We start from the raw sequence: 24,151 nt of genomic DNA, 5'->3' as shown, positions 1-24,151 counted from the left end.
TGATGCTCAGCTCTGCTTTTTTCTTTTTCTGTCTCATTGTGTTTTGACAATGCACTAGTATAAGAGGAAAGTGTAACAGTATTAAGAACCTTCTTTAAAAGCTGTGGCGTGCTGGACATGGTGGCGCATGCCTTTAATCCCAGCACTCCAGAGGCAGAGGCAGGCAGATTGCTGTGAGTTCAAGGCCAACCTGGTCTACACAGAGTTGAGGACAGCCAAGGCTACACAGAGAAACCCTGTCTCAAAAAACAAACAAACAAAAAAAGCTGTGGTGCAAAGAAAGCTTAATTCCTTCTGATTTTACTCCCTGACACCTATTCTGTCTATTATAGTGAGTTATTCAGAGAACCAAATACTGCTTTAAGACAAAGAACCCAGGAAGAATTAAAAACCTCCCTATGAGACAAGATTATAACTCTAAATAAAAGGAATTACAAATGCTTAGGTACACGTAACCTGCTATGAAAAGAAGCCAAAAAATTCCTGTAAGTGTAAATTGTGGTTTAGTTGAAAGGCTTAACATATATTACACAAAGCCGTATCTATTAGCATGATACAGTCAGACTTTCAAAAAAATTTAAAAGGTGACAAATCAAAGATTTTAAGAACAAAACAGCTAAGCATCATTGCAAATAAGTATGTCATTTAGATGACTCACTATTAATGCAACATTTTACCATTATGAATGTGGTCTTACATTGTTCTTTACAAGTCTTGGCTCCAAATCAGTACACACACACACACACATACACACACACACACACACACACACCCCTGTCTATTAATAATAATTCTGTATGTATTTATGAGATACAGCGTGACATTTTAATATTATTTGTACAGTGTGAAAACATCTACTTAACTCACCACCTGATCACTCATTCATCCATTCATCCATGGGCCAGGAGGAAGATTTGTATCATGTAGTGCAGGACAGAGCCCAAACAACCAAGGACAATTTGTCCTAAATGACAGGAGTACTCTAGCTGGGAAGCCAGACTCAGTGACATGGCTCTAGTTTGCTTGAGAGAAAAGACTGTTTATTTGAACTGGTAGGTAGTAGTAGTACTAGTAGAAGTACGACTACTAGTAGTAATAATAGTAGCAGTGGTAGTAATAGTTGTAGCAGCAGCAGCAGCAGCAGCAGAAGTAGTAGTAATAGCAATAATAGTAGTAATAGTAGTAGTAGTTGTAGTAATAGTAGCAACAGCAATAGTGTAGTAGTTAGTAGTAGTAGCACCACCACCACCAGCAGCACCAGCACCAGCAGCTAGTAGTAGTAGTTAGTTCAGTTGTGGGTAATTATAAGTGTTAAATAAGTATTTATTGAATGAATGACAGCCAAAAATAAAAGCTACAAATATCGACCTTTCTAATGTTGAGTTACATTCCTCAGAGGGGAGGCAGTTGTATTTGACCAGTGACTGAATCTTACCGACGTAGTCTAATGCATTGCTGTGATGTTAGCCTCTGAGTATCCGTCACTTAAAAAAAATGCTTGTAGGGATGAGACTGAGGCTGAGAATCAGGACAACATCCCTTGCTGTCATTTGCTTTTGGTCTTTTGGGCTCCAGGCATCCCCTCAACTTTTCTACGATATCTAAACTTATACCATCTTTAGTGCTTGAGAGTCTAGGGGAAAGAGCGTGCTCCCATGTTAATTATATGATCATACAGTGAAATTCTGGCATGCCTTTTACAAAAGTTTAGACTTTCAAAACTGCTCTTTATTTTTCAGTGGTCTAAATATATCTCTTTAAAGAGGAATATAATACAGACTTATTTCATTATTAGTTTCACAAGATCAGATAGTCTTCTACTCAGGAAAAAATTATCTTCCTCATCATCTCTTTTTTTTTCCTTCTTCCTGTTTTTTGTTTTTTGTTTTTGTTTTTGTTTTATAGTGTGTGTGTATTGGCATTTGAACAGTTCAAGCAACCACCTTGTTTAACAACTGTCCTCTGGCCAGCCTGTTGTAGACATGTCTGTTTAGAGTTTAAGAAGAATTTAGTCATGGACCCTAACAGCAAAATTGTATCACTCTCCTGTGACTCTTCCCTCATCTTAAGTACTCTGATTCTCTAACTTTTAACTAATTCCAAGATAGTATTTATACATTTCATCAATCATTTTTTTGTCCATTGGTAGCTCCACCTTCCAGTGCTAAATCAAAATTGATTTTGGTAGCCTTTGGTATATCCTGAATTACAATGCCAAAGATGGGCTATGTGAGTCAGCTCCCCTTAGCAACAATTTAAAAAAATCAACACTGATTTCTATTTAGTTTCCAGGATTAAGTCATGCAATAGTTATCAAAATATGAGATATTGATAACTACACCTATTCTCCAGGGATGAAATTGTCTTCACGGGTTGAAAGGGAAACAACAGGCAAGATTCCTGGTCAAGCTGTCTTTAATCATTGGCCTTTGGTACAGCAGAGGCTCTGAGCTGTCCTGGACGGGGAGGTAGAACAGGCAGACATCTTGGCTCTCTTAGCACCTGCCTCTAGTGCCCAGGGAAGCCTTTGCTGTCATTTCACTCCAGATTGGTGTTGGGAAGTGTTAACTAAAAATTCTAGGATAAAGAAGTGCCCAGAGGATCTCAGGGCGTTAGACTGTTTAAAGGGTCTTAGGAGAGGAACTAAGTAATTTCTTGGTAGACTTAAAGGAGTGGTCATCTGGTACTTGTTAAAAAAAAAACTGGGACAGTTAAGAACTTCATTTTGGAAATCCCTGGTGCATTGAGCATCCACACTAAGGACAGTCTTCTGAGCTTTACAATAAAATAGCAAATGCCAGGAGATTTCAGGGATGTGGAGTCCACAGGGACCAGGGTTGTGTTGTTTCTTCATTGGCTGTGAGTGAAAGCAAGGAGCTCAGCAGTCTGTTAGCATCCTGATGATAATGTGTTTCCAATTGTGAGCAGTCCAACAGGATTTGAAACTTGCCAGGCTTCAAAGGATGTGGGATCCAACAGCTTCTCAGAGTCCCATAGCTTATAAGGTTCCAAGGGATTCTGGAGTTCTGGGTACCATGTTTTCTTGGCAAAGAATCAGGTGAAGTTGAATAACCCCACACAAGTCCTGGCTTCCTTCCCACACCCACTGTGAGAACCAGTGAACAGCTGAAGTTTTGCTGAGCTTCTAAATGACCCATACATGTTATTTTCATGTCAGTGTCCACCGAGAAAAACTATAGGAGAACATGTTGAAAGAAAGGCCTTAAGAAGCCTTTCTGCCATGTGTAAAATGAAACCTGCCTAAAGTTAAAAACAAACAAACAAAAAAAAACCCTGTCAGATTGCCAGCAGGCAAAAGCAAAAAGGAATGGAAAGTAAATTTAGGGACTCCACTTTTCTATAATACTATGAATTTATGCCTCTATTTTTGATCCTTCCATGACACACCTAGGATTTGTCCATTGTGTCATGTCTGATGTGAACAGGGTGTCTCAGCATGGCTCAGAAGGGCTTTAGGTTTACTGGTTATGATTTCTAATAACTCTGTGGGCCCATTTAGAATTTCCTTGCCATATTTCCTTTCTATAGGCCTCATGACATTACAAGTTAAAGGTGGTGTCCCAGGCAGGCAGCTTTGGTCCATGTCTCCTGAGAGACAAAAGACAGCATTAGTGATGGGTGCTGTTTCCACCAAGTGCTTCTAGAGAACACATGTTCTTTCTGTCTTCCCAAAGCGCATGAGATATACATAGATATTTTTATTTCCCTCATACAGATGAGGAAAGGTAAGGTTTAAAATGTGTTAGAGTCACACAGACCTGACAGATTTCAGCTTTCTGCAAGGCTGGAAGCCTCCCTTGGCCATATCATCTTTGATTCTCCTATATCCTAAAGTGAAGGGCTGAAACAGAAGTGACGGCCCCTGGGCTTAGTTTATTGGAGACCCTGAGATGCGAGAGGCCATACTTAGTTGGCCATTGGTCTCAGGTGACATTTTCTTGAGAAAATGTAAGAAAAAGGATAAGAGGTGGAGAGTGGACTAGATAGAAACTCAGAAGCTCTTCCTAAGAATTATAGCTTACTTAATTCCCCTGCTCTTCGTGTCTACAGTGCCCCAGAGAGGCCAGGCAATTCAACCACTGACCTTGCAGAAGGAAACGTGTGGGCAGCATGGGTCTTCTTTGTCTGGCCTGGCTCATTTTTATTTTGTAGATAAAAATCTAAAGCCAGAAACTGTTCTCAAATGTTTTCAACAAATTCTGCTTACCAAATTTAATTTCCAAATAGAAGGTACATGGTTTTGCTCATTTCCTGGTCTTCCTTCCTTTGTTTTTTCAGTGTACATTCTCTCTGTTGCGGCTTCACTTTTTCTGCTCCCCAGGTCTCCACCTCTTGGCTCCTTTTTATATATCTGCCACATTGTATGTTTTGAAAATAATTCCCCTCTTTTAATCTAAATATATAATAGGATCTGAAACATGAGAAAGCTCTCCAGATTTACTGACAACCAGAGGGATACTGTTGAGAAAGCACTTACTCAGAAAATGAACAAGACTGTTTATTTTGGGGTCAGAAAAAAGTATTAGATTTTTTAGATTTTTAATTGATAGTATTTATTTGCTTACACATATATTTATAACATGTTTAATCAATTATATATCTATATAATTTATAAAGTATCTTAATGTGCATTTGTTGAGAGTGTATGATCAAAATATTTTTTACTATAGTTTTTCATAATTTAAAAAATTTGGTAGTGCCAGTGAGAATGTGATAATAATGATGATACTAGCTACTATTGCCAACTGTGTACCCAGGAGTTGTGCAATCCCCTTTGCTCATGCTAACCCACTTGATCCTTTAACAAACCATGAAGCACCAGTGTTAAGCAGCCATGTTATTGCCATGCTGCAGAGGGGAACATTAGGACCTAGAGGAGTTGAGTAGTTTATGCTGAATTGCAGAACTTTCAGTGGCATAAGCTGAACTCAGGCCAAAGGGTCCCTCGGCCCTAATCAGGAAGGGCAGAGACTTGGGCTGCCTCTACCTGTAGGAGCTCATTCTCCTTGTTGTATTGAGAAGATTCTCCATTCCTCCATTTCTGGTAGACTCTTCCTCATTCAGCTAGCTTTATTCTGAAAGCCAATGGCTGGGTCACAAGGACAAATTGGATGTGAATTCAAAATTCTGAATCCTGAAATGGACAATGCAGAAGATAAGACAACCACACAAAGAGCTATGTGTGATACAAAGAGAACACAGGAAAGAGAAAGCAGTAAGAATCTGGAGTCATTTCTGCTGCCTGGAGAGATTAATGGGCTTTGTAGACCATGGTTAAGCAGGTTAAAGCCCAAACTCCCCCAGATTGCCATGGAAGAAGGAAGTTCTTGTGTCTGTGTGAAAGCATCACCTGTCAATAAAGAGCTAATGGCCTACAGCTGAGGCAGGAAATAGGAGGTGGGACATCTGGCAGGCAGAAAGGATTCTGGGATAGAGCCAGGTACAGGAGTCATCCAGCAAGATGTGAGGATGACAGACGCATGGTATCTGAGCAGAGGTAACCAGGCAAGTGGCAGAATGTAGATTAGTATAAATGGCTTATTTTAAATTATGAGCTAGTCAGAGAAGAGCCTAGCTATATGGCCTAGGTATTTGTAAATATATTTTGAGTCTCATGTGTCTTTATTCTCAGAGCTTGGGACTGGAAAGGGAAAAAACCTATAACATGAAAAAACTGTGAAATAGAAAACTTTCTTTGGGCATACTTGCTTTAGGCCTTAGCTTTGCCCCTTTTCCTTCTATGGGTCCTTTTCATGTTGAAAAGCAAAATGTTCTTCTTAGGCCAGGCCTTGTCTAACCAGGCCCAGCTTCTCAGAAGAGTGGGAAAGCAGGACCATTCTCACGAGGACAGAGCTCTAGGCTAGAGTGAATGACCTAGCCAGGACCATCCCAACATCCTCTGATACCTGGCAAGAAGGAGGCCATCTTTGAGAAAATGTACCTCCACATCTCATGACTCTATGGGGCCCAAGCATCTCAAGTTCCGTGTTTATCACTTATAATTGTGGGAACTGCATTCTTAGCTTTGAGCCAGCCCAACTAGTCTTCATTAAAGAAGTTAGTTCCTACATGCACAGTGTTTTTCCAGAATTACTAACAAAGGAACAAAAATAAAACAAAACAAAAAACTCCAACTTTGTAGTGCAACTAACGGGGCCTTAATGAGTCATACTGTCAAGAGATACTGTCATAAGATTGGGTAACAGAGGGAGCATTGTTCAGGCAAAGAGCTGCCACCTGTTGAGGTTGATTAATCAGGATTTGGGCAAAAGAACATTACTGTAACAATTAACAAACAAGTGAAGCTCAGTCCAGCTGCATACCCAATGCAGGAACGTAGCCTTTAGCCTCCTACACTGTGACTCAGCGCAGATGGCACAGGGGACGTTTTAGTGAAGGGACATGGAAATTTTCTGTAAAAGTGTTAATTGACAGCAAGATAGGATGATAAGCAGGAAAGGAGACAAACTTAATAATGTCTTCATTTTCTTTCCATCTTCACTGTAAGAGACTTCACCGCAGGAAGAAGCTTAGTGTAGCATTTTCCAAGAAAAAGGAAGCAGTAAGATTGATATGTGAGCGACTGGCGGCTTCAGGGCCAGCAGAGCACATGGCGGTGCTCTCTGGAGGAGAAGAGCAGATTTTGTGAGTGAGTGTGTGGCGACATGCCTGCAGACTTATGGCCTCAGGGTGACTGACGGGGCTCTAAAGGAAAGGGTGAACTGTGGGGTGTTAGCTCTCAAATTTGACACCAGTTTAGCGTAAATACTATACCAATCTTTTTGTCTCACATTTTCCATGTCTGTGAATGCAGCTGTGAATGTGTCAAGAGACATTTAAATCACTTTAATGTTATTGAATTTAAAAAAATTTTTCAAAAAGTTCAGTTTCAAAGACTAGTAGAGCCTTCAAAGATAGAGGCGAAATAGGGAACTGATTTAAGCAGTCTAAAGACACTGGCAGTTGGGGCTGGAGAGATGCCTTGCGGCTCCCTTTAAAGTCAGCCAGCTTTCAAGGAACTATTCTTATAGTTCTAAATTTCTTCTTCTTCTTCTTCTTCTTCTTCTTCTTCTTCTTCTTCTTCTTCTTCTTCTTCTTCTTCTTCTTCCTCTTCCTCTGCATGTGTGCATGTGTGTGGAGGTCAGAGGATGGCTTTCAGGATCTGTTCTCTCCTTCCACTTGGGTTCTGGGTACTAAGCACTGGTAATCAGGCTGGCACAACAAGCACCTTCACCCGTCGGCTCATCCCACTTTAAATCACAGTTTAAATGCTATTCTTGCTATGGCTTGTCTCTGGTTCTTGCTCTTTATCCAACCTCTAAGGGGAAATGGTATTAGCCCACACGTTACAACATAAAAAAATTCTTGTATTATTAAAACACAAGACTTGATTTTCTGGAAGACACTCAGGACCAATCCACACCCTCGTATTGAATGAGACTGTGCTATTCTGAATGTGATGCTTAGGAAGGCCTTTAAAACTAGCACAGCTCCAGACAGGAACCCCAAGAGACTCTCTGTGTTCTCACTGGCAAATGAGCAGAGAGACAAAGCAATCGGTTCCAGTTAAAGGTGGGCTCCCTCTGTACCACCCTGGGTTTGTCCCTGGGCTTGTTCATCTCCAGTGACAGTGAGCCTTCTACGCCTGGACAGTGGCCCCTTCCAATGTCTGGCATCACTTAGTTCTAGACATGACAGATTTCCATGTAACGTTAGTCACAACACAGGGGTGAGTCAAGCGTGGTAAGTGCTGAACCCTGTGGAAAACCCAAGTTCTGCATGAGCTCAGAGCAGTCCCACTTGGCTGCTGTGGTCAGAAAAAAGATAATTGCCAAGGTTCCTTTCTCTCTCTAAGTATACATTTATTAGCATTGGTGTCACACACAAAAAACTATCAGCGGCTGACATTTAGACTTCTTCAATGGCGTTAAAAAGTTTCAACTGTCCAAAACTGTAGTACACCACCATATATGGATGTGTGTATATACTGCGGATTAGCTACGGCAAGCTCATTAGCATACATCCTCCCATAGACTTATTTTGTGGTGAGAAATTTTCAAATCTACTTGTAATTTTCAAGTGTATGACTATTCTGGCTAGGTTTTTTTGGAGGGGGTTGTTTTGGTTTATTTGTCAGTTTCACATGAGCTTGGGGTCATTTGGGGAACCTTAACTGAGAAAACATCTCCATCAGATTGTGAGCCAAATCTGTGGAACATTTTCTTGATTAATGATGGATGTGGGCTGGTCCATCCCACTGTGAGCAGCGCCACCCCTGGGCAGGGGGTCCTAGGCTGTAAGAAAGCAGTCTGAGGGAGCTGTGGAGAACAAGCCAGTGAGCAGCTTTCCTCAAGGACGGACTGTGATCTGGAAGCTGTAAGATGAAGCGAACCCTTTCCTCTCTCAGGTTGGTTTTGTTCAGTGTTTTATCACAGCAACAAAAAAAGCAAACTGATTCAGTGACAACATTAACAAACTATAGTGGTCACCAAATGACATCTCGTCTCCTGAATAAAAAACTTGGCAGGCCATCCTTGCCTAAAGATCAAGCTAGTCTTGTCTGTATGTTTCCAGTCTTAGTATGTGTGTAGCCAGAGCAAGCACTGAACTTTATGAAGTACTTACTATGTGCCACACACTAGCAATTCCTATATGGTACCCCGCAGATAATACTGTATGTAGTATGAAACTTCATAGGTAATCAATGTTGATAGGTACCATATCACATGTACATATACATATGAATGTACACACACATCTGTATATTATGTAATCTGTGTAACCATCCTTTAGGATGGGTCCTATTACCCCTCCCCCATAGAGATTCATGCAGCAGCAAAGCTAGGCTCCTGGCCCTCTGAGTGATGCCAGTCCTGGGTGCGTTGCTAGACTGTCTCTCCTGTAAATCCCCGTCCCTCCCCCCAGTCTCTACAAGTATGTGGTACTTATTTCTCACCCTTAGCTCTAAAGGAAAAACAAATGGCAGAAGCAGAGGGAGAGAGGCACACTCACGTGAGAGCCAGCCTGGTGGCTAGGAACTGACCTGACTGACGCTGAAACCCTTCTAATTGGCATGTAGCCCAATGGGAATCTGTTTTCCTATAAATGAAAGCTACATCACCAGGAACCCAGGAGAGTCCCCCAGATCTAATGCTCAAAAGTAAAATTAATGGTAACATGTCATGCATGATGCGAAACCCTGGGAGTGACTGGTGGTTGCCATGGTTACAGTGGTGAGGAGGGACTTTGAATTAGTCATAGCATCTGCTTTCTACTTGTCATGATTTATTACTTTTAATTTATTTTTATTCCTCCCATGCAGTGTGTGTGTGTGTGTGTGTGTGTGTGTGTGTGTGTGTGTGTGTGTGTGTGTGTTTGGGTGCCCACACAGGCCAAAAGGCAGCCTTTGACCTGGGTACTGGAAACCAAGCTCAGGTCCTCTGCACTCTTAGCTGCTGGGCCATCTCTTCAGCCCCTCATTTTGGTCTTATACAGTCTCTGCTGAGTTATAAAGTCTTTCTAAAGTAGTAAATTAGCATACACAGCGTTAGGTTTCAGTACGGGAGTATTAAGAAAAATCTGTTTGGGTTGATTCTTTCCTCCCTCCCCCTTCTTGTATCCTTCTATCCACCTACGTCAGCCCATAGCCGCCTCTCTGCTTTCCTGTTAACTCCACTTATTTAAATACCGACATTATAAGCTCGGGTCCATAGATGTGGGTTTTGTCTTTTTACGTCTGGGTTATCTCGCTCAGTATAGTACCTCCCACCTTCACCCTTTGCTTTGAAAATTTCCTGATGTCAGATTTCCTTTATAGTTCAACAGCATTCCATTGTGCCCATGTTCTGTGCTTCCGTTATCCATCTATCTGCCGCTGGCAGTCGAGGCCGGCTCCGCTGCCTTGCCAGTGTGACTCGGGCAGCAGCAGGTGGATATGTACAAGTAGCTCTGTGACAGGTGGCCACTCGAGCGTTTCAAGTGACACAGACTGGGTACGGTTTGCCCTGAATGGAATAGGCAAAGGAGGCTCCAAACAGCCTTGATCACGTGCTAAACTTTCAGAGGCTGTACACGAGGGAAAGAGAGTAAAAACTCAAAGGACGTGCTCTCTCCACTGTCACCCCTGACATGTCTGCCAGCCACCCTCACACCCACACCCCCTTCCTCCACTCATTTGGGTGAATATGATCCTGTTACAATACGCCAATCAAATTTCATCAGTGGTGATTTCAGAAAAACTAGATTTGGCTAGCAGGAATTTGAATATTAATAGACTGTTAACTTGACCTGTACCTTTTGCTATACTGATTTTGGATGCAGTGTTTTTGTTGTTGTCATGTTCATGGAAAAAAATTATTTAAGGGACCCAAATGTATACTAAGTAAGCCAATGCAGGTAAGATGGTTTCAAACAGACACAGTGTTGGTCAAAGACTAAGGGAAGGTAAAGGAAAACAAACAAACAAACAACAATAAAATCTTTAAAGAAGGGAACAAAAAAGAATTCCCTCAACCTTTAACCTTGGAATCTCTTCCAGACATACTGTAAAACCTCACTGAACTTGGAACACTTGGACGTCTCCTACTGCCCCCAGCTGACAGATGATATTATAAAAACAGTGGCCATCTTTTGCACTCGAATCACGTCTCTCAACATCGCAGGATGCCCAAAGGTATGCATGGCAGCTGCAGCTTACGCATGTCAAAGGGCAGTGCTGACAGGATCCAGGCAGGGCAGCCATTAGGAGTTGTGTCTGCCATGTCTGGTGGGATCATTGGATGCTTCGTCCCATCTCCAAATTGAAAATAGATCTAGGATTGTATTTGTGCCAAAGTAGAATTTATAAACATTCAAAATATTATTCTCATGAAAATGTAAGTGTTTGGGTTTTGTATTTTAACACAGGGTTTTTCTGTATAGTCTTGGCTATCTGAAACTCACTATGTAGACTAGGCTGACATCAAACTCAGCCTGCCTCTGCCTCTGCCTCCTGTGCTGGGATTAAAGGTGTGTGCCACCATACCTAGCATTTCATGCAAATATCCAGAGATTCATTAAGTTCAAAATGAGACAATCAGCATTAGAAAGAACTAGGTAGGAACTGAAGGAAGAGTGTCGGAGTATGGGTCTCAGGTTAGATCTAAAATTGGTTAATATCCTAGAGGGTACCCGAGCCACAACCTTGGTTAGAGGTTTCCAGGTAGGAATAGTTTGCAGGTCTTCTGGACAAAACAAAATAAAACCTAAGTGTTAACATAATTTCACTGACTTTGGGTCCTAGTAAATAATAAACAGCACATGAAGCAAAGGTTTAACACTCTAAGCATTTCCTCAGTGGGACAGTAGACAGTGTCCCATTGGAAGGTCATTTAGTCATCTTTGGTCTTAATTCCAAGTTCCTGACAACTTTCCTGACACTTACGAGTAAAGAAATAATGCTTATTGTAAACCTTGACTATATAAATGCTTACGGGGAAAAGTAAAACATCCACTGTCACACCATCACAAAACACAAATTTCTGGCACTTAACAGAATTTTTTCTGCATACAAAAAGGCCAGAAGTGGAGAAGGTTTGTGGTTTGTTGTTTTAAAGGATAGAATAATACATTCAAAGTACAATACAACCTACTTTCTTTTGTCTTCAGAAGCCTTGAGTCTAGGTTAATAAGGCAGATCAAATATACACATATAATTTCCTGTGAAACCCTGTCATGACTGCAGTGCAATAGTGAGGGCCCAATTTGGATGGGAAAAACAGGAAAGGAAACGAGAGCAATGAAACTGTGGGAACGTGAACTTTTAGGTGACTGAGGTGACCGAGCCAGCCCTGAAGCCCATGGCACAGCAGAGAAAGCCAAGAACATCTGACCCATACAATGGGCTTTAAGCTTGGCAGGACCATGGACTTCTGGACTTTCTTAGAAGGGGACTAAAGTCCTAGGTCAGCACTTGAGAGGAGCACAGAGATCCCAGACCTCCTTGGCTCTACACCTCTTGGCAGCTCCCCACCCAAACCAGAAGGATGGGCGTCCATTTGCTCAAACCAGCCTTCTCAACCCTGACAGTTCTGAAGTTCCAGACAAGGGAGGACCATCTTGTCACCAGGGGATATCTACTATCACCCTAGCCCTCTGGGCACTGGGTCCTTAGCATCTGGCCCCCTTATTCCCCATCTTGAAAACCAAGACTGTCTCCAGATACTGCCAAACGACCTTTCAAGAGCAAAACTGCCACTGTCTAGAGAGAGAAAAGCAGAGGGTTTCTGTGCAGGGAAAGGCCATGTTTAACTGTGAGTTTGGGTACAAAAGTGAAAGGGGGAATGAGGTCCCTGAATGTGGAGAGGAGACACGTTATCACTTTTTCTTCTCACTCAGCATACAGCATGTGGCTGCCAGAACTTTTCTTCAGACAGAAGATTAGAAACCTCTTCTCTAGATGCCTTGTCAGCCCATGATATAAGACTGAAAACTCCTGACAGGAGAGTGTTCCCAACACCCCCTCCAAGATCACCCCTCACTCAGGTTTGTAGGGAGGTCCACACTGTTGTACACTCAGCTTCCACTCAGAGGCCAGCCCTCCGCCGATAACCACGAATGGACAGAAAAGCATTATCAGATCAGCAGGGAAGTCTCCAAACTGAAGGTTAAAAATCCAAACATATTATCAGGGAGAACTTGGGAGTTGGCAAGAGAAAGTATAAACCTTCAAATGTGCTCAGAAATTGCAAGGTCTGCTATGCTTTAAACCACTGGCTTTAATTTGAACAGCATCGCCTCAGTTCTTAGGGGCTGTGCGCCCTTGCTGTGCTATGACTTCAGCTGCTCTACTGTTGGCTTAAATGGGTTGAGAGTGACTCTGGAACTGCCAGAATCTTCCACACTAATGTATCAGACAAATAGGAGGCAGAAGGGGAAAAGATGTGGTAAACCAGAACAAGCTAAAGCCAAAGTTTCCAGTTAAAAAAAAAAATTTTTTTTTTTTGAGAAGGGTCTTACATTTAGCCAAGGCTAACCTGGGACTTATCAGTAGACCAGGCTGGCCCTGAACTAGACACCATTCTTCTCCTACCTCAGCCTTCCAAGTGCTGGGATTACAAGTGTGTACTTCCCATGCCTAGCTACAAGATTTCCTTTAATACTGTATTTGGTTAGAACAAAGGAAACTATGTTTTTCGGGTGCATGTCACGTGGTTCTGGAGCTCGCACATTAGCTGCAGTGGCCACCTGACTCTGCCATGCCGACGTGAAAAACTCAGAACCTCTGGCTTGCACAGCTCACTGGGACTACTCTGGCCATAGCACAAGGCGGATGGAAGATGGGGACAGGCTTTCCAGTGGCTCTGCTAACAAAGGAAGACAGTTAGAGGTCTTATAAAGAAATGATCGATGGGTTTTTATTTTTTTCTCCTTTTTTTCCCCAAGATATATATTATTTTATTAATTTGTTCTTGTTACATCTCAATGGTTATCCCATCCCTTGTCTCCTCCCATTCTTCCCTCCCTCCCATTTTCCCCTTATTCCCCTCCCCTATGACTGTTCCTGAGGGGGATTACCTCCCCCTGTATATGCTCATAGGGTATCAAGTCTCTTCGTGGTAACCTGATGTCCTTCCTCTGAGTGCCACCAGGTCTCCCCCTCAAGGGGACATGGTCAAAGGTGAGGCACCAGAGTACGTGAGAAAATCGATGTATTTTTTAAAACCCTATGTCAGCACGTGATGTCTGACATGTTGGCTAATGTATATAATCTATTACTATGCAACCAATCACCCCTAAAATTGATGGCACAGACAACTCACTTTTTTTTTGAACTTTAAAAAAGATATTGTTTTATTTTAAATTCTGTATGTGTATGTGTGTCAGTGTGCAGTTGTGTACACATGGGTGCAGTGCCTGCAGAGGCCAACGGTGTGGGATTCCCACTGGAGTGTGAGCAGCCTTGGGTACTTCTACTAGTAGATGCGCCAGGGTTATCCATGCAGCTGCTACCTAGCTACACCTAGGGCTGCCTGGTCCTCAGGGGTTCTCAGCTGAGAAAGAGTTCTTTAATTGGACATGGTGTTGCCTTCCCATGGGCTGAGTTGCTTGTAGGCCAGCAACACATTCCAGGAAAGCAAGAGTCAAACAGACGATGGTTGTGTTGTTGGGCATATTGAAACCCTTTTTACATTTCCCAGAACTTAATTAAGAAGCAGTTATGCTTTAAGGTGACACATTTCTAATTGCTTCTCCTTTGCTAATTTTTAGAGTAGTATGCTTGTATTTCTTCCAAGATAGGAAACAACTCTGTTTAAAGAAACCAAGACTTTCCCAGAGACTCAAAAGGAGCTGTGTTGGGAAGAACAATCTGTCCAATGAGCCAAGGCCAGGATCTTGTGTCTCAGTCAGGAGCATAGCTAGCTCATCCCCATATCCGGTTTCCAGCCCTTGAGTCATAACCCCCCTGGACATCACCTTCACATTGAACACCCTGAGCTTCGAACTATAGAAGAGGGCCCCTTTTCAGATTCGTGTCAAACCCTCCTTCTCTGAGCTCCATTCGCTTGGACTGTCCCTTTACCTCATTGTTGTCCTACAAAGCTGAAGGATTCCCTTTTCAATGACACCAGATCCTCAGAGAGTCATATAGCATGGCAGGGATGTCTAAGGGAATTTTGTGAGAACCAGTCACAAGTCTGAGCCTTGTCCAAGCATGCTCTGGAAACAGGGAATGCCTAGACAATGACAGCATCTATTTTCCCATACTCAGAAAGTATACATTCCAAACCAAAGGGCTTTCCTGCATAATTCTCTTAACTTTATGATAAAAAACAATGAGCTAAGCCTCATAGTGTATGTTTTTTTAATGCTCGTATATATAAAGTAGGAAATTAAATCCAGTTGGAAAAAAAATTCCTTTGGGGAGTGTAATCTAGCTTACTCTGCAGCAAGTTTTAGTTCAGCTATAAATCAAAAGCCAGACCCCCAAGTCAGTGAAGTAAACTAGAAATTGAGTTAAGTTAACTCTGCAGGCCAGCTGGATAGATCTGGATGGTGGAACGTTGGCCAAGGCTTGTCCGAGTGGGACTTGCACTGTCTGTGGCTTTGCCCCTCTCCTCCTTGCCTCCTCACACCTACCACTTTCCTTCCAGAACCGGGCACTCATCCTTGTACTATGACCTTTCAGACGAGCCCAGACCTTTCTCGTGGGATCCTACATGGAGATGAACTTCAGGGGATATACATTTTAGCTCTGTAGCATATGTTTTTAGGCATACTTTTCCAAACGGGTAAAGCTTTGCAGAGGATTCCAGGCATAGATAGCCCCACTGCTGTAGCATTTCCTAAATTCCTCATAATGACACAATAGGTATTCATTACAAAAGAAAATTTAAGTGTTTCTCATCTAGACCAGAGGATGCTTAAGAAAAAAAAAAACCCACAAATCCTCTTGGTATCAGTTGAGGCAGGTATTTTGCTCTTTTGATCTTATTTGGATCTTAGTTAAACCCAAAACTTTGCTTATCAATGAACAAACTCACTGAAAGAAAATCTGCCAGGGTCTGGATACGTTTGCTCTGGCCTTTGTGCCAACACTCCCTCATCCCCTACCACCTATGTTTAAACCCTAACTGTCAAGTAACAGTGTCATGAAGTGAGGCCTTTGGGAGGTAAATAGGGTTAGAAGAGTTCACGGAAGGGAAGCTGCTATTTTAGGGCCATGTCTTTATAAGAACATAGCTTGGATTGCTGGGTGTGGTAGCACATGCCTTTAATCCCAGCACTCAGGAGGCAGAGGCAGGAGGATCACTGTTGAGTTCAAGGCCAGCCTGGTCTACAAAGTGAGTCTAGCATAGCCAAGACTACACAGAGAAACCCTGTCTTAAAAAACAAACAAACAAAAAGAACAGAGCCTGGAGTTCTCTGTGCCATTAAGCCTATGATACAAGGCACAGATCTGCAAGCCTGTATCTCACCAGACACCATATGTGCAGCCATCTTGACCTTGGTCTTGGATTTCCTAGGCTTCAGAACTGTAAGAAGCCAATGATGTTTGAGTCACCTAGCCTCTCATATTTGATTACAGCACCCTAAATTAAGACACTGCCCTCCTGTGGGACAGAGTTGTTCAGTAACTGCTACTTATTTTGGCCGTGTGTCCAGATTACTGATGGAGGGCTGGAGATCTTATCTGCAAAGTGCCATTATCTGCACATTTTGGATATCTCCGGCTGTATCCTACTTACAGACCAGGTCCTTCAGGACCTTTCCATGGGCTGCAAACAACTCCGGATCCTCAAGATGCGATTCTGCAGGTCTATCTCTGGGTAAGCAGGCAGCTGGATATGAAAAGGATTGGAAATGCCAGGATAGCTTGGCATGTGGCTGTGCCAGTCATAATACACAATTTATATTTTGACTAATGAAGCCAACATTCTGAGTTGAGCTAAACGATTCCCTTCTAAAATTAACTTCATGGTTGTATATTCCTTTCACAGAGGCCTTTTACTTTCTACTACCAAGCAGGTGACCAAAGCTAATTCTGCCCCCTATCACGTCACTCTACTGCTGAAAGGCATCTTGGCTCATCTCCCCAAGGCTTAAGAAAACATGAGTAAAGAGCTCCCTCACCCCAGACTGGAAGGACTTGTGGCTCGGGGATGGTGGGCTTCCTTCTAGTCTGGAAACCTTGTTGCTTGCTACTTGGGCCACAGACCCGCTAAGGTGTATTTTCACTGAAGCTGCCTTTACATGAAATAGAGAAAGAGCTGGGATGAAGACCAAATGCCAAAAAAACAAAAACAAAAACAAAAACAAAAAAACCCAAAAAAAACCCGAGCAAACACATGTCCCGCCACACTTTCTGTGGCTGTGGATAAGTGCTCGGCTTTCTCCTAGGACGCTGCATTCCACAAGAAGTGACCATACCTAGTCCATTTCCCTTCTCTACAGAGTCAGCGGCAACCTCCTGCTTATGACTGTTCTAACACACACAGACACACACACACCCCACAAACACACATGTGTTTTTTCAGTTATCATGGATGAGATTATTCCCTAATTTCTTTCTACCATGTTATTGGTATATAAAGAAACCAGTTTTAGGTGTTGACTTTTTTGTAACTGCACACTGAAAGTGTCTGATAGATTTAAGAGTTCTCAGTCTTTAGTGTCTTTTAGTCCGTGATCATACTGGCTACAGATAATCTGAATTCTCCTTTTCACTTTATATTCCTTTCATCTTTTTTTTTTTTTTTTTTTTTTGCCTTTTTGCGTTGGTGAAGGATATAAGCATGATACTAAGAGTGAGGAGAGTGAACATTCTTGTCTCACATCTGACTGTAGAGGAAATGCTTTCTCTCAATTACTGTGTTTGCTATAGGTTGTCATATATAGTCTTATAAATGTTGATATGCTCCTTCTATCCTTTTTTTGAGCCTTTATAAAAAATGGGTATTTAATGTTGTCAAAGGCCATTTCTGCATGTACTAAAATACTCATGATTTCTGAGTCTTTTTATGCCCTGTATTATATTACATTTATTGGTTTGCATGCTATACCATCTTTCTGTCACTGCAAGGAAACCAATTTGATCATAGTATATATGATCTCTTTTTTAATTTAATTTAATTTTATTTTATTTTTTAGCCTCCAGGGCAAATTTTTTTTTCTGAGTTTTTTTTTTATTAATTTATTCTTGTTACATCTCAATGGTTGGTTATCCCATCCCTTGTATCCTCCCATTCTTCCCTCCCTCCCATATCCCCCTTATTCCCCTCCCCTATGACTGTTCCTGAGGGGGATTACCTCCCCCTGTATATGCTCATAGGGTATCAAGTCTCTTCTTGGTAACCTGCTGTCCTTCCTCTGAGTGCCACCAGGTCTCCCCCTCCAGGGGACATGGTCAAATATGAGGCACCAGAGTACGTGAGAAAGTCATATCCCACTCTCCACTCAACTGTGGAGAGTGTTCTGTCCATTGGCTAGATCTGGGTAGGGTTTAAAGTTTACCGCCTGTATTGTCCTTGGCTGGTGCCTTAATTTGAGCAGGACCCCTGGGCTCAAATCTGCCTATCATAATGTATTGCTGCATTTGACTGTAAGTATTGTGCTGAGAATTTTTGCATCTCTGTTAATCAAAGAGAAAATACGTGTGAATATCTGTTTTGTGCACACGCATGTACGTGTGCATGTGTTTTTGCTTCCTTATTCCTAAGGAGGACTAAAAGTATTTTTAATCATTTGGTCATGGACCTCTTTGAGTCACAGCCTTCCAAGAAAAATATATACTGCAGCCAAACTACACAGACTTTTAGGAAGCTCATGGACCTCCCTGGAGTCCACCACATCACAGGGGTCTGTGAACTCTGGTGAGGAGCTCCATTCTGACATGTCAGCCTTCACAAGGTGGGTGGGTCAGGCTATTCCTTCATCAAAGAGGCTGCAAACCCACCAGGTGAGCACTTACTCAAAAGCACTGAAGACAACTTCCGTGTTCCCGCTCCTCGGGTGCGCAGCCTCCTCACCCACTCACTCACTGCCTGGTAAGCTCTGAATTGGCTGGCCAACAGGTACTTGTGCCTTGGGGAGGGGCATGATCAGTACAAGTCCCAAACCTCCCTTCACAGCAAGTGAAGCTCTGCATTCTGCATTGAATGTGACTAGCGATGGTCACATTGTAATTCCAAAGCTAGTCCAGTTTGAAAACTGCAGGGATTACTTCTGCACTGACTAACGCTAAGCACTGTTGTTGCAGGATGGCAGCTGACAAAATGTCCTCTAAGGTCCAGTATCAGGAATACAGCTCTGAAAACCCTCCAGCGTGGTTTGGCTATGACTCGGAAGGCAATCCTCTTGCAGAGACTCGTAGTAGAACACATACTAGGGATCACTCAGAACTGCTGGCCAAAGAGTCATTCAGCAGTGATGAGGAGTTCAGACTCCAAATCCAAATAGAAAACAGAACATCTAGAACTGACAACTTTTCTTCATTTGGTGTAAATATTGTTACTGGTTCTCAATAACAATGCAAAAGAGTAGCACACCTCTGTTTTTTATTTCAACTGCAAATGTCACCTTCAAAGTTGTAAAGGTAACCTGCTCAAGTCACCTTTAAAGATCTATTTATTTAATGTACGTGTGCCTGTGTGTGCATATGTGTGTGTGTGCGTGTGCACATACACACCCCACAAAAGCCAGAAGAGGATATCAGATGCCCTGGAGCTGGTGTTACAGATGACTGTGAGCCGCTGTGTGGGTACTGGGATGTGAATGTGGCTCTTCAAGCCAGTAAGGACTTTTAACCACGAAGCCACCTCTCCAGATCCAAACTAATAGTTTAGATGAGATGGCCAGATCCAAGGTCACAGTGTAGGAGCAGCTCCAATTTTTTTTTTTTAAAGAAGTAGAAATTGCTCTCCAGACAGGAAGAGAAAGCAGAGACAGCCATAGAATCAGCCAAATTTCCAGCCAAGCTGATAACTCTGACGATCTGCAAAGCTTTATTATAAATGACAGACATATATTTTCAAAGGCAAAGGCAGCTTTCTTGTAATTTCTAGCCATCTGACGATAAAGGAGAGCTAAAAACAGCTCTCGACTCAACAGAAGTCAAGTGAGGAGACACTGCAACAGTGCGGCCAGAAAGGGGCTCGGCAACACCTCAGGCTTCTTATCAAGTCTGGACGACACAGGAATCTTAACCATGAAATACCAAAAAGACAAAAACAAAGTACCTTTCAATTTTCTTCTAGGAAGAACTGCCCTTTAATTTCATGTTTCAAAACTAATTTAATATGCATTCATCATGGGTCTTACCATTATTCGGTAAAGGATCTTTACCAGTACAGGAGCTGATGTTGACAGGACAGGAGGCAGCACAGCTGTTTTCTGGCTGCCACACACAAGCTGTGCCAGCGACAGTAGATCAGTCTTTTTTGCCTATTTCCTGAGCTGCTTATCTCTTAAGTGAGGTTAACTTCTTTGCCAACAAATTTAAAATAAAGTTAAAAAATGTAAAGGAGATTTGTATGTGTTAAAGTGCCTCTGCGGCATGGTCCTGGGTATTCTCAACGAGTCAGATGCTTTTCAATCATTTCCCTCCTCCTTGTTGGCTGTTTTTGAAACACTCTCTAGCACTGGGTAGAGAAGCTCCTGGGAGTGGACAGCAAGGGAGCCTGCTAAACAGCAAGTTGTGTAAGATCCAAGCCAAAGCCTTGAGATGACTGTGGGGAGAGTGAGACTTGTAAGTAAACGTGGAGATTTGTGGCAGCTGCAGGGAAGGCGGCTTCAGAAGCCTGACCCCTGAGTGTTTCATGTACACAGCCAGGGCGACATAAAAGGGGCAGCTGGCTTCTAAAGGCGTGGCATCTGTGTGGGAAGAAAAGGCCAAGGGAAAACAGAGCCTGCTATACTAGGAGACACTCAGCAGGTGGCTTCATGCCTGGTCATTCCCCCTGAGGAGATAAGCTCAGAGCTACAGAAATGGAGCAGGAGGGGTTGGAATCAGAAAAGCCAGCAAGGAGCCCATTATGTACACTCTCACTAATAATTTCAGACATTCTTAGCTGAGTTCTAATCATGACCTTTTGTGCTGTTTTAGCTACTTTTATCAACTTTATTTTTAGTCATGAAAAAATTTTTTTAATTGCCTGAGATTGAAAAAAATATAAAAATTGCCTTACTGCCTCCCTGTTTTCTTTGCTTAACAGCTCAACAGGCAAACATCGCACCAAACTATGCCAGCATGTGAGACGTTCAGTCTTATATAAATTCTGATTTTACTAACAGTAAATTCTAAGGGGACAGTGACAAATCACACAAGGCTGACTTTTTACTTCAAATATAAGAGCTTAGAAAGAATATACAGAAATGGGATAATAAAATGGAGACTGTTCTAAGTAATATTTAGAAAAGTTTATTTAAAATCAGTGTCTAATCACTGACTTATCCAAATCAATAGGCACAATCCAACCAACTGACTTGCTCAATATAGTACAGTTTACATTTCTAAAGAAATGGACGTCAGAGTGGCATTGTGGCACACACCTTTAATCAGGGAGGCAGAAACAGAAGGATCGCTGTGAATTTGAAGCCAGCCTGGTATACAAAATGAATCCAGGACAGCCAAGGCCACACAGAGAAAAAAAAAAAAAGGATCCTAAGTAACTCTGTAAAGCACACCGTTATAAAAGTGTGACTGTGTCTTCATCCATCAGGTGGGACAGTAACAGTTCTTTCCCATGGTGAGGACAGCCTAACCTACACCAGACACACTAACAATCAGTAGCATATGCTTCACCGACATACGTTATTCACAATTTGAAGACAGTGATGCTTTAGGAGGTACTAAGAATCTGTCCCATGGGAGTACAATACCAAGACTTGTAAGGTGACTCCAACAGCTGGCGCCTTTGCATAGTCATCTCTTGAGTGGGAGCTGTGATGCGATGTGGTATTCCCTTCATCATCTTAAATACCTTAGCCAAGCAAGAAGAGATGTCTCCAGCACCCAGGAAAGCCAGCCACTCAGAGCATGAGGAGGACTCGGTGTGTTCTGCTTCAGGAGGGGCCACACGAGGAAGGAGAGGAGCAGGTGGTGGGCTTTAGGAGACGAGAGCGATTAGCAGCGGGAGCCAGCAAGAGAACAGCACCATACAGGCGTGAGAAAGCGGATTCTCCTCTGTGTGAGTGAGCCTGGAAGCCTTCTCCCCACAGACCCCAGAGCACACCTTGAGCCTGGCCAACTTTTATCCCAGCCATGTGACACACTGAGCAAAACCCACAGCACTACCAACTATAATCTGGTAAGTGAGCATTAGCGAAAGTTATTAAGTCTATGGGTTGACAGATCTCTTGCCCCTCCCCCCCCCCAAGATTTTGCTTTTTATTTCCTCAGTCACTGTAGTTGATATAAACATGCTTTTTGTTTTGATCCCAAGTGTAGGATGTGAAACAGACTTGTATAAGGTAAGGGTGTGAGCTGTTTGTCTACTGGAAACATGTGTAAGAGAACATATGGTGTTTGTCCACTAGAAAGGAAACTGCCTCTTGCGGGGGCATAGTCTTAGTACAGACTCTGAGAGGAGATTATATATCTATATATCTATAACTATATATATATATCTATAAATAACTATATAATATATATCTGGTTTTGGCTGCTACTCTGGGTTTTGGCAGCTGCGGTTGCAGTAACTTCTGCTGAATTGCTGGTTTGCTGTTTAACGGGGCTACTGGAATCCTGACTATGCCAATGGAATCACTCCAAGGAACTGAGTCTAAAAAGGTCTACTTCTGTTTACATTAACCTCTCTTCTCTCCTATCTAGGGTAGGTGGCTTGGAAGGGAGGTATTAACATTAAAGGACCCCAAATAAAGTAGGTTTGAAAAAGTTCAAAGCCTACAAGTAACTTGCAGCTGATAAGTTCCAGAAATGAGCAATGCATGTTTTATTGTGTGTCACGTGAAGCAGCATGAGGGACTCTCACACCGTCCCATTCCGGCTGCGAGGCAGGCACTCCTTTCCCCAGCATAAGCATGCTGTATGTGTGCACCGCTAGCACACAGTAGCCACCTCGGCCATCCAACAGTCACAGCAGCATTACAGTACCATGGTCAAGAAGCCCTTATCTTAGGAATGGCTCTAAAGCATAATGACAGTGATATTTGCAACTGGGGCTGACAAAGAGAAGCCACAAAGTACTTTAAGAAAAAAAGGCAATAAAAGCTCTCAATTTAGTTAAAAATTTTATTTGCTGAGGTTGCTAGGCTGTACAGTCAGGGTGGATGCACTGTTCACAAAACTGTAAAGAAGAAAAAAGAAAGGCATCTACTTTTGCTATTGGAACTAAAGTGGGAAGTGCTTTGGCCAGAGTACATAAGTGTTTAGTTGGATAGAAAAGGCATTCAGGTGGCATGTGCTTATTAAACAAACAAACAAAAGACCCTTACAGTGTACAGGGGTTGATACTATCTGTGATTTCAGGCATCACTGGAGGTCTTAGGACATATCTTGGGGACTTCTGTAAGTTGGAGCAGAACAATAGAAAAAGAATACTATAACTAAGCACACATTTGGCACAAGTCCCCCTGAAACCATTCACCAGCATCCACTGCCAGGGCCGCTGTCTTGACATTTATATGAACACTGGTGTCTGCATTTTTATACTCACAGTCTGGAAGTCCACATTAAAAATCATAAACACAACCGAAACCATTCTTAGTCCTGCAGCTTCAGGGACTGGAGCCAGCTCTGATGTTTAAAAGTTACAGTGCCTTTGGGGGCAATGGCATTTATCCACCTTTCATGTTTGCTTGCTTGATTCATGAGTCCTGAAATACAAAATTGCACTAAGGTCAGTTTACTGGCCAAGAACAATATTTAACCACACTGATATTACTAGCATATCTCAAAAAGCCAGAGATGCCTAAGAAAGAGCATCTTGATGAAAAAGGTTTGAGTCAGGCTGCACAGAGGTTATGTAGTTTTCTTCTTCTTCTTTTGCTTGAGATGAAGCTATAATATTTGTGTTGTTTTTAATGTAGTTTTAAAAAGAAACTTCTAATGGTGCGTAACTAGGCTACATGTCTCTGAAGTACACAGCTGTCTGTTTGACAAGTGTAGATGTCTGCAAAGTCCACTCCCCAGGCAAGATAGTGAGCACTTCCACACTTCCTTACACACTATGATCTTTCATTTGTCCTGTCTCACAGAGGTCTATGTGCTATGGTTTTATCATCTGCTGCACTGAGGGAAGGGTGAAAGCTTTCTGAAGTTGGTCCAGTGGCAGGTCTTTTGGGTACCGGGAGTGCATCCTTGAGGAGGGTGATGAGGTCCCAGGCCCTCTGCATCCTGTTTTGGTTTTGCAGCCCTGAGGTGAGCAGCTCTGCTGTCTCAGCACGAGCCAAAGGTAAAGGGGCCTGTTCCTCAGAGACTGGCGCTCTCCACACTGTGAGTTCCAGTGCTCTCACTGTAAGTTGATTAGCTCAGATATCTACTACAGGTAACGGAAGCCAACTAACACATTTCCAATGCCCACTCCTCACCCCACTACCCAGCAATCATTGATCTGCTTTGTCATTGTGTATCATTTGTATTTCCTAAAACTTCACAGAAATGGAATTGTACTTTTTTAAATGTCTTTTTTCT

General features: G+C 42.5%; 2 protein-coding genes across 8 annotated transcripts in view; one reads left to right on the top strand and one right to left on the bottom strand.

Annotated features, from left to right (window-relative positions):
• Positions 1-24,151, top strand: part of FBXL13 (F-box and leucine rich repeat protein 13) — a 209,671-nt gene that overhangs the window by 164,061 nt on the left and 21,459 nt on the right. For 4 of the 5 annotated variants that reach the window (XM_084787279.1, XM_084787275.1, XM_084787277.1 and 1 more), the window contains 3 exons: positions 10,559-10,693; positions 16,088-16,328; positions 18,758-21,806. In XM_084787279.1, the coding sequence (XP_084643405.1) occupies positions 10,559-10,693; positions 16,088-16,328; positions 18,758-18,957 (576 nt within the window). In that variant the 3' untranslated portion in view covers positions 18,958-21,806. The remainder of the gene's footprint in view (positions 1-10,558; positions 10,694-16,087; positions 16,329-18,757; positions 21,807-24,151) is intronic. The other variant, XM_084787278.1, reaches the window with a different exon arrangement.
• The window catches only part of FAM185A (family with sequence similarity 185 member A), a 54,439-nt gene continuing 53,030 nt past the window's right edge, over positions 22,743-24,151 (bottom strand). For 2 of the 3 annotated variants that reach the window (XM_084787298.1, XM_084787296.1), the window contains one exon: positions 22,743-23,334. In XM_084787298.1, the coding sequence (XP_084643424.1) occupies positions 23,222-23,334 (113 nt within the window). In that variant the 3' untranslated portion in view covers positions 22,743-23,221. The remainder of the gene's footprint in view (positions 23,335-24,151) is intronic. The other variant, XM_084787297.1, reaches the window with a different exon arrangement.

Source organism: Acomys minous (assembly GCF_964271855.1).
Source record: "Acomys minous genome assembly, chromosome: 6".
In the NCBI taxonomy this organism is placed as follows: domain Eukaryota; kingdom Metazoa; phylum Chordata; class Mammalia; order Rodentia; family Muridae; genus Acomys; species Acomys minous.
Note: the sequence above shows the minus strand (reverse complement) of the source record. Positions and strands in the feature narration are given on the sequence as shown.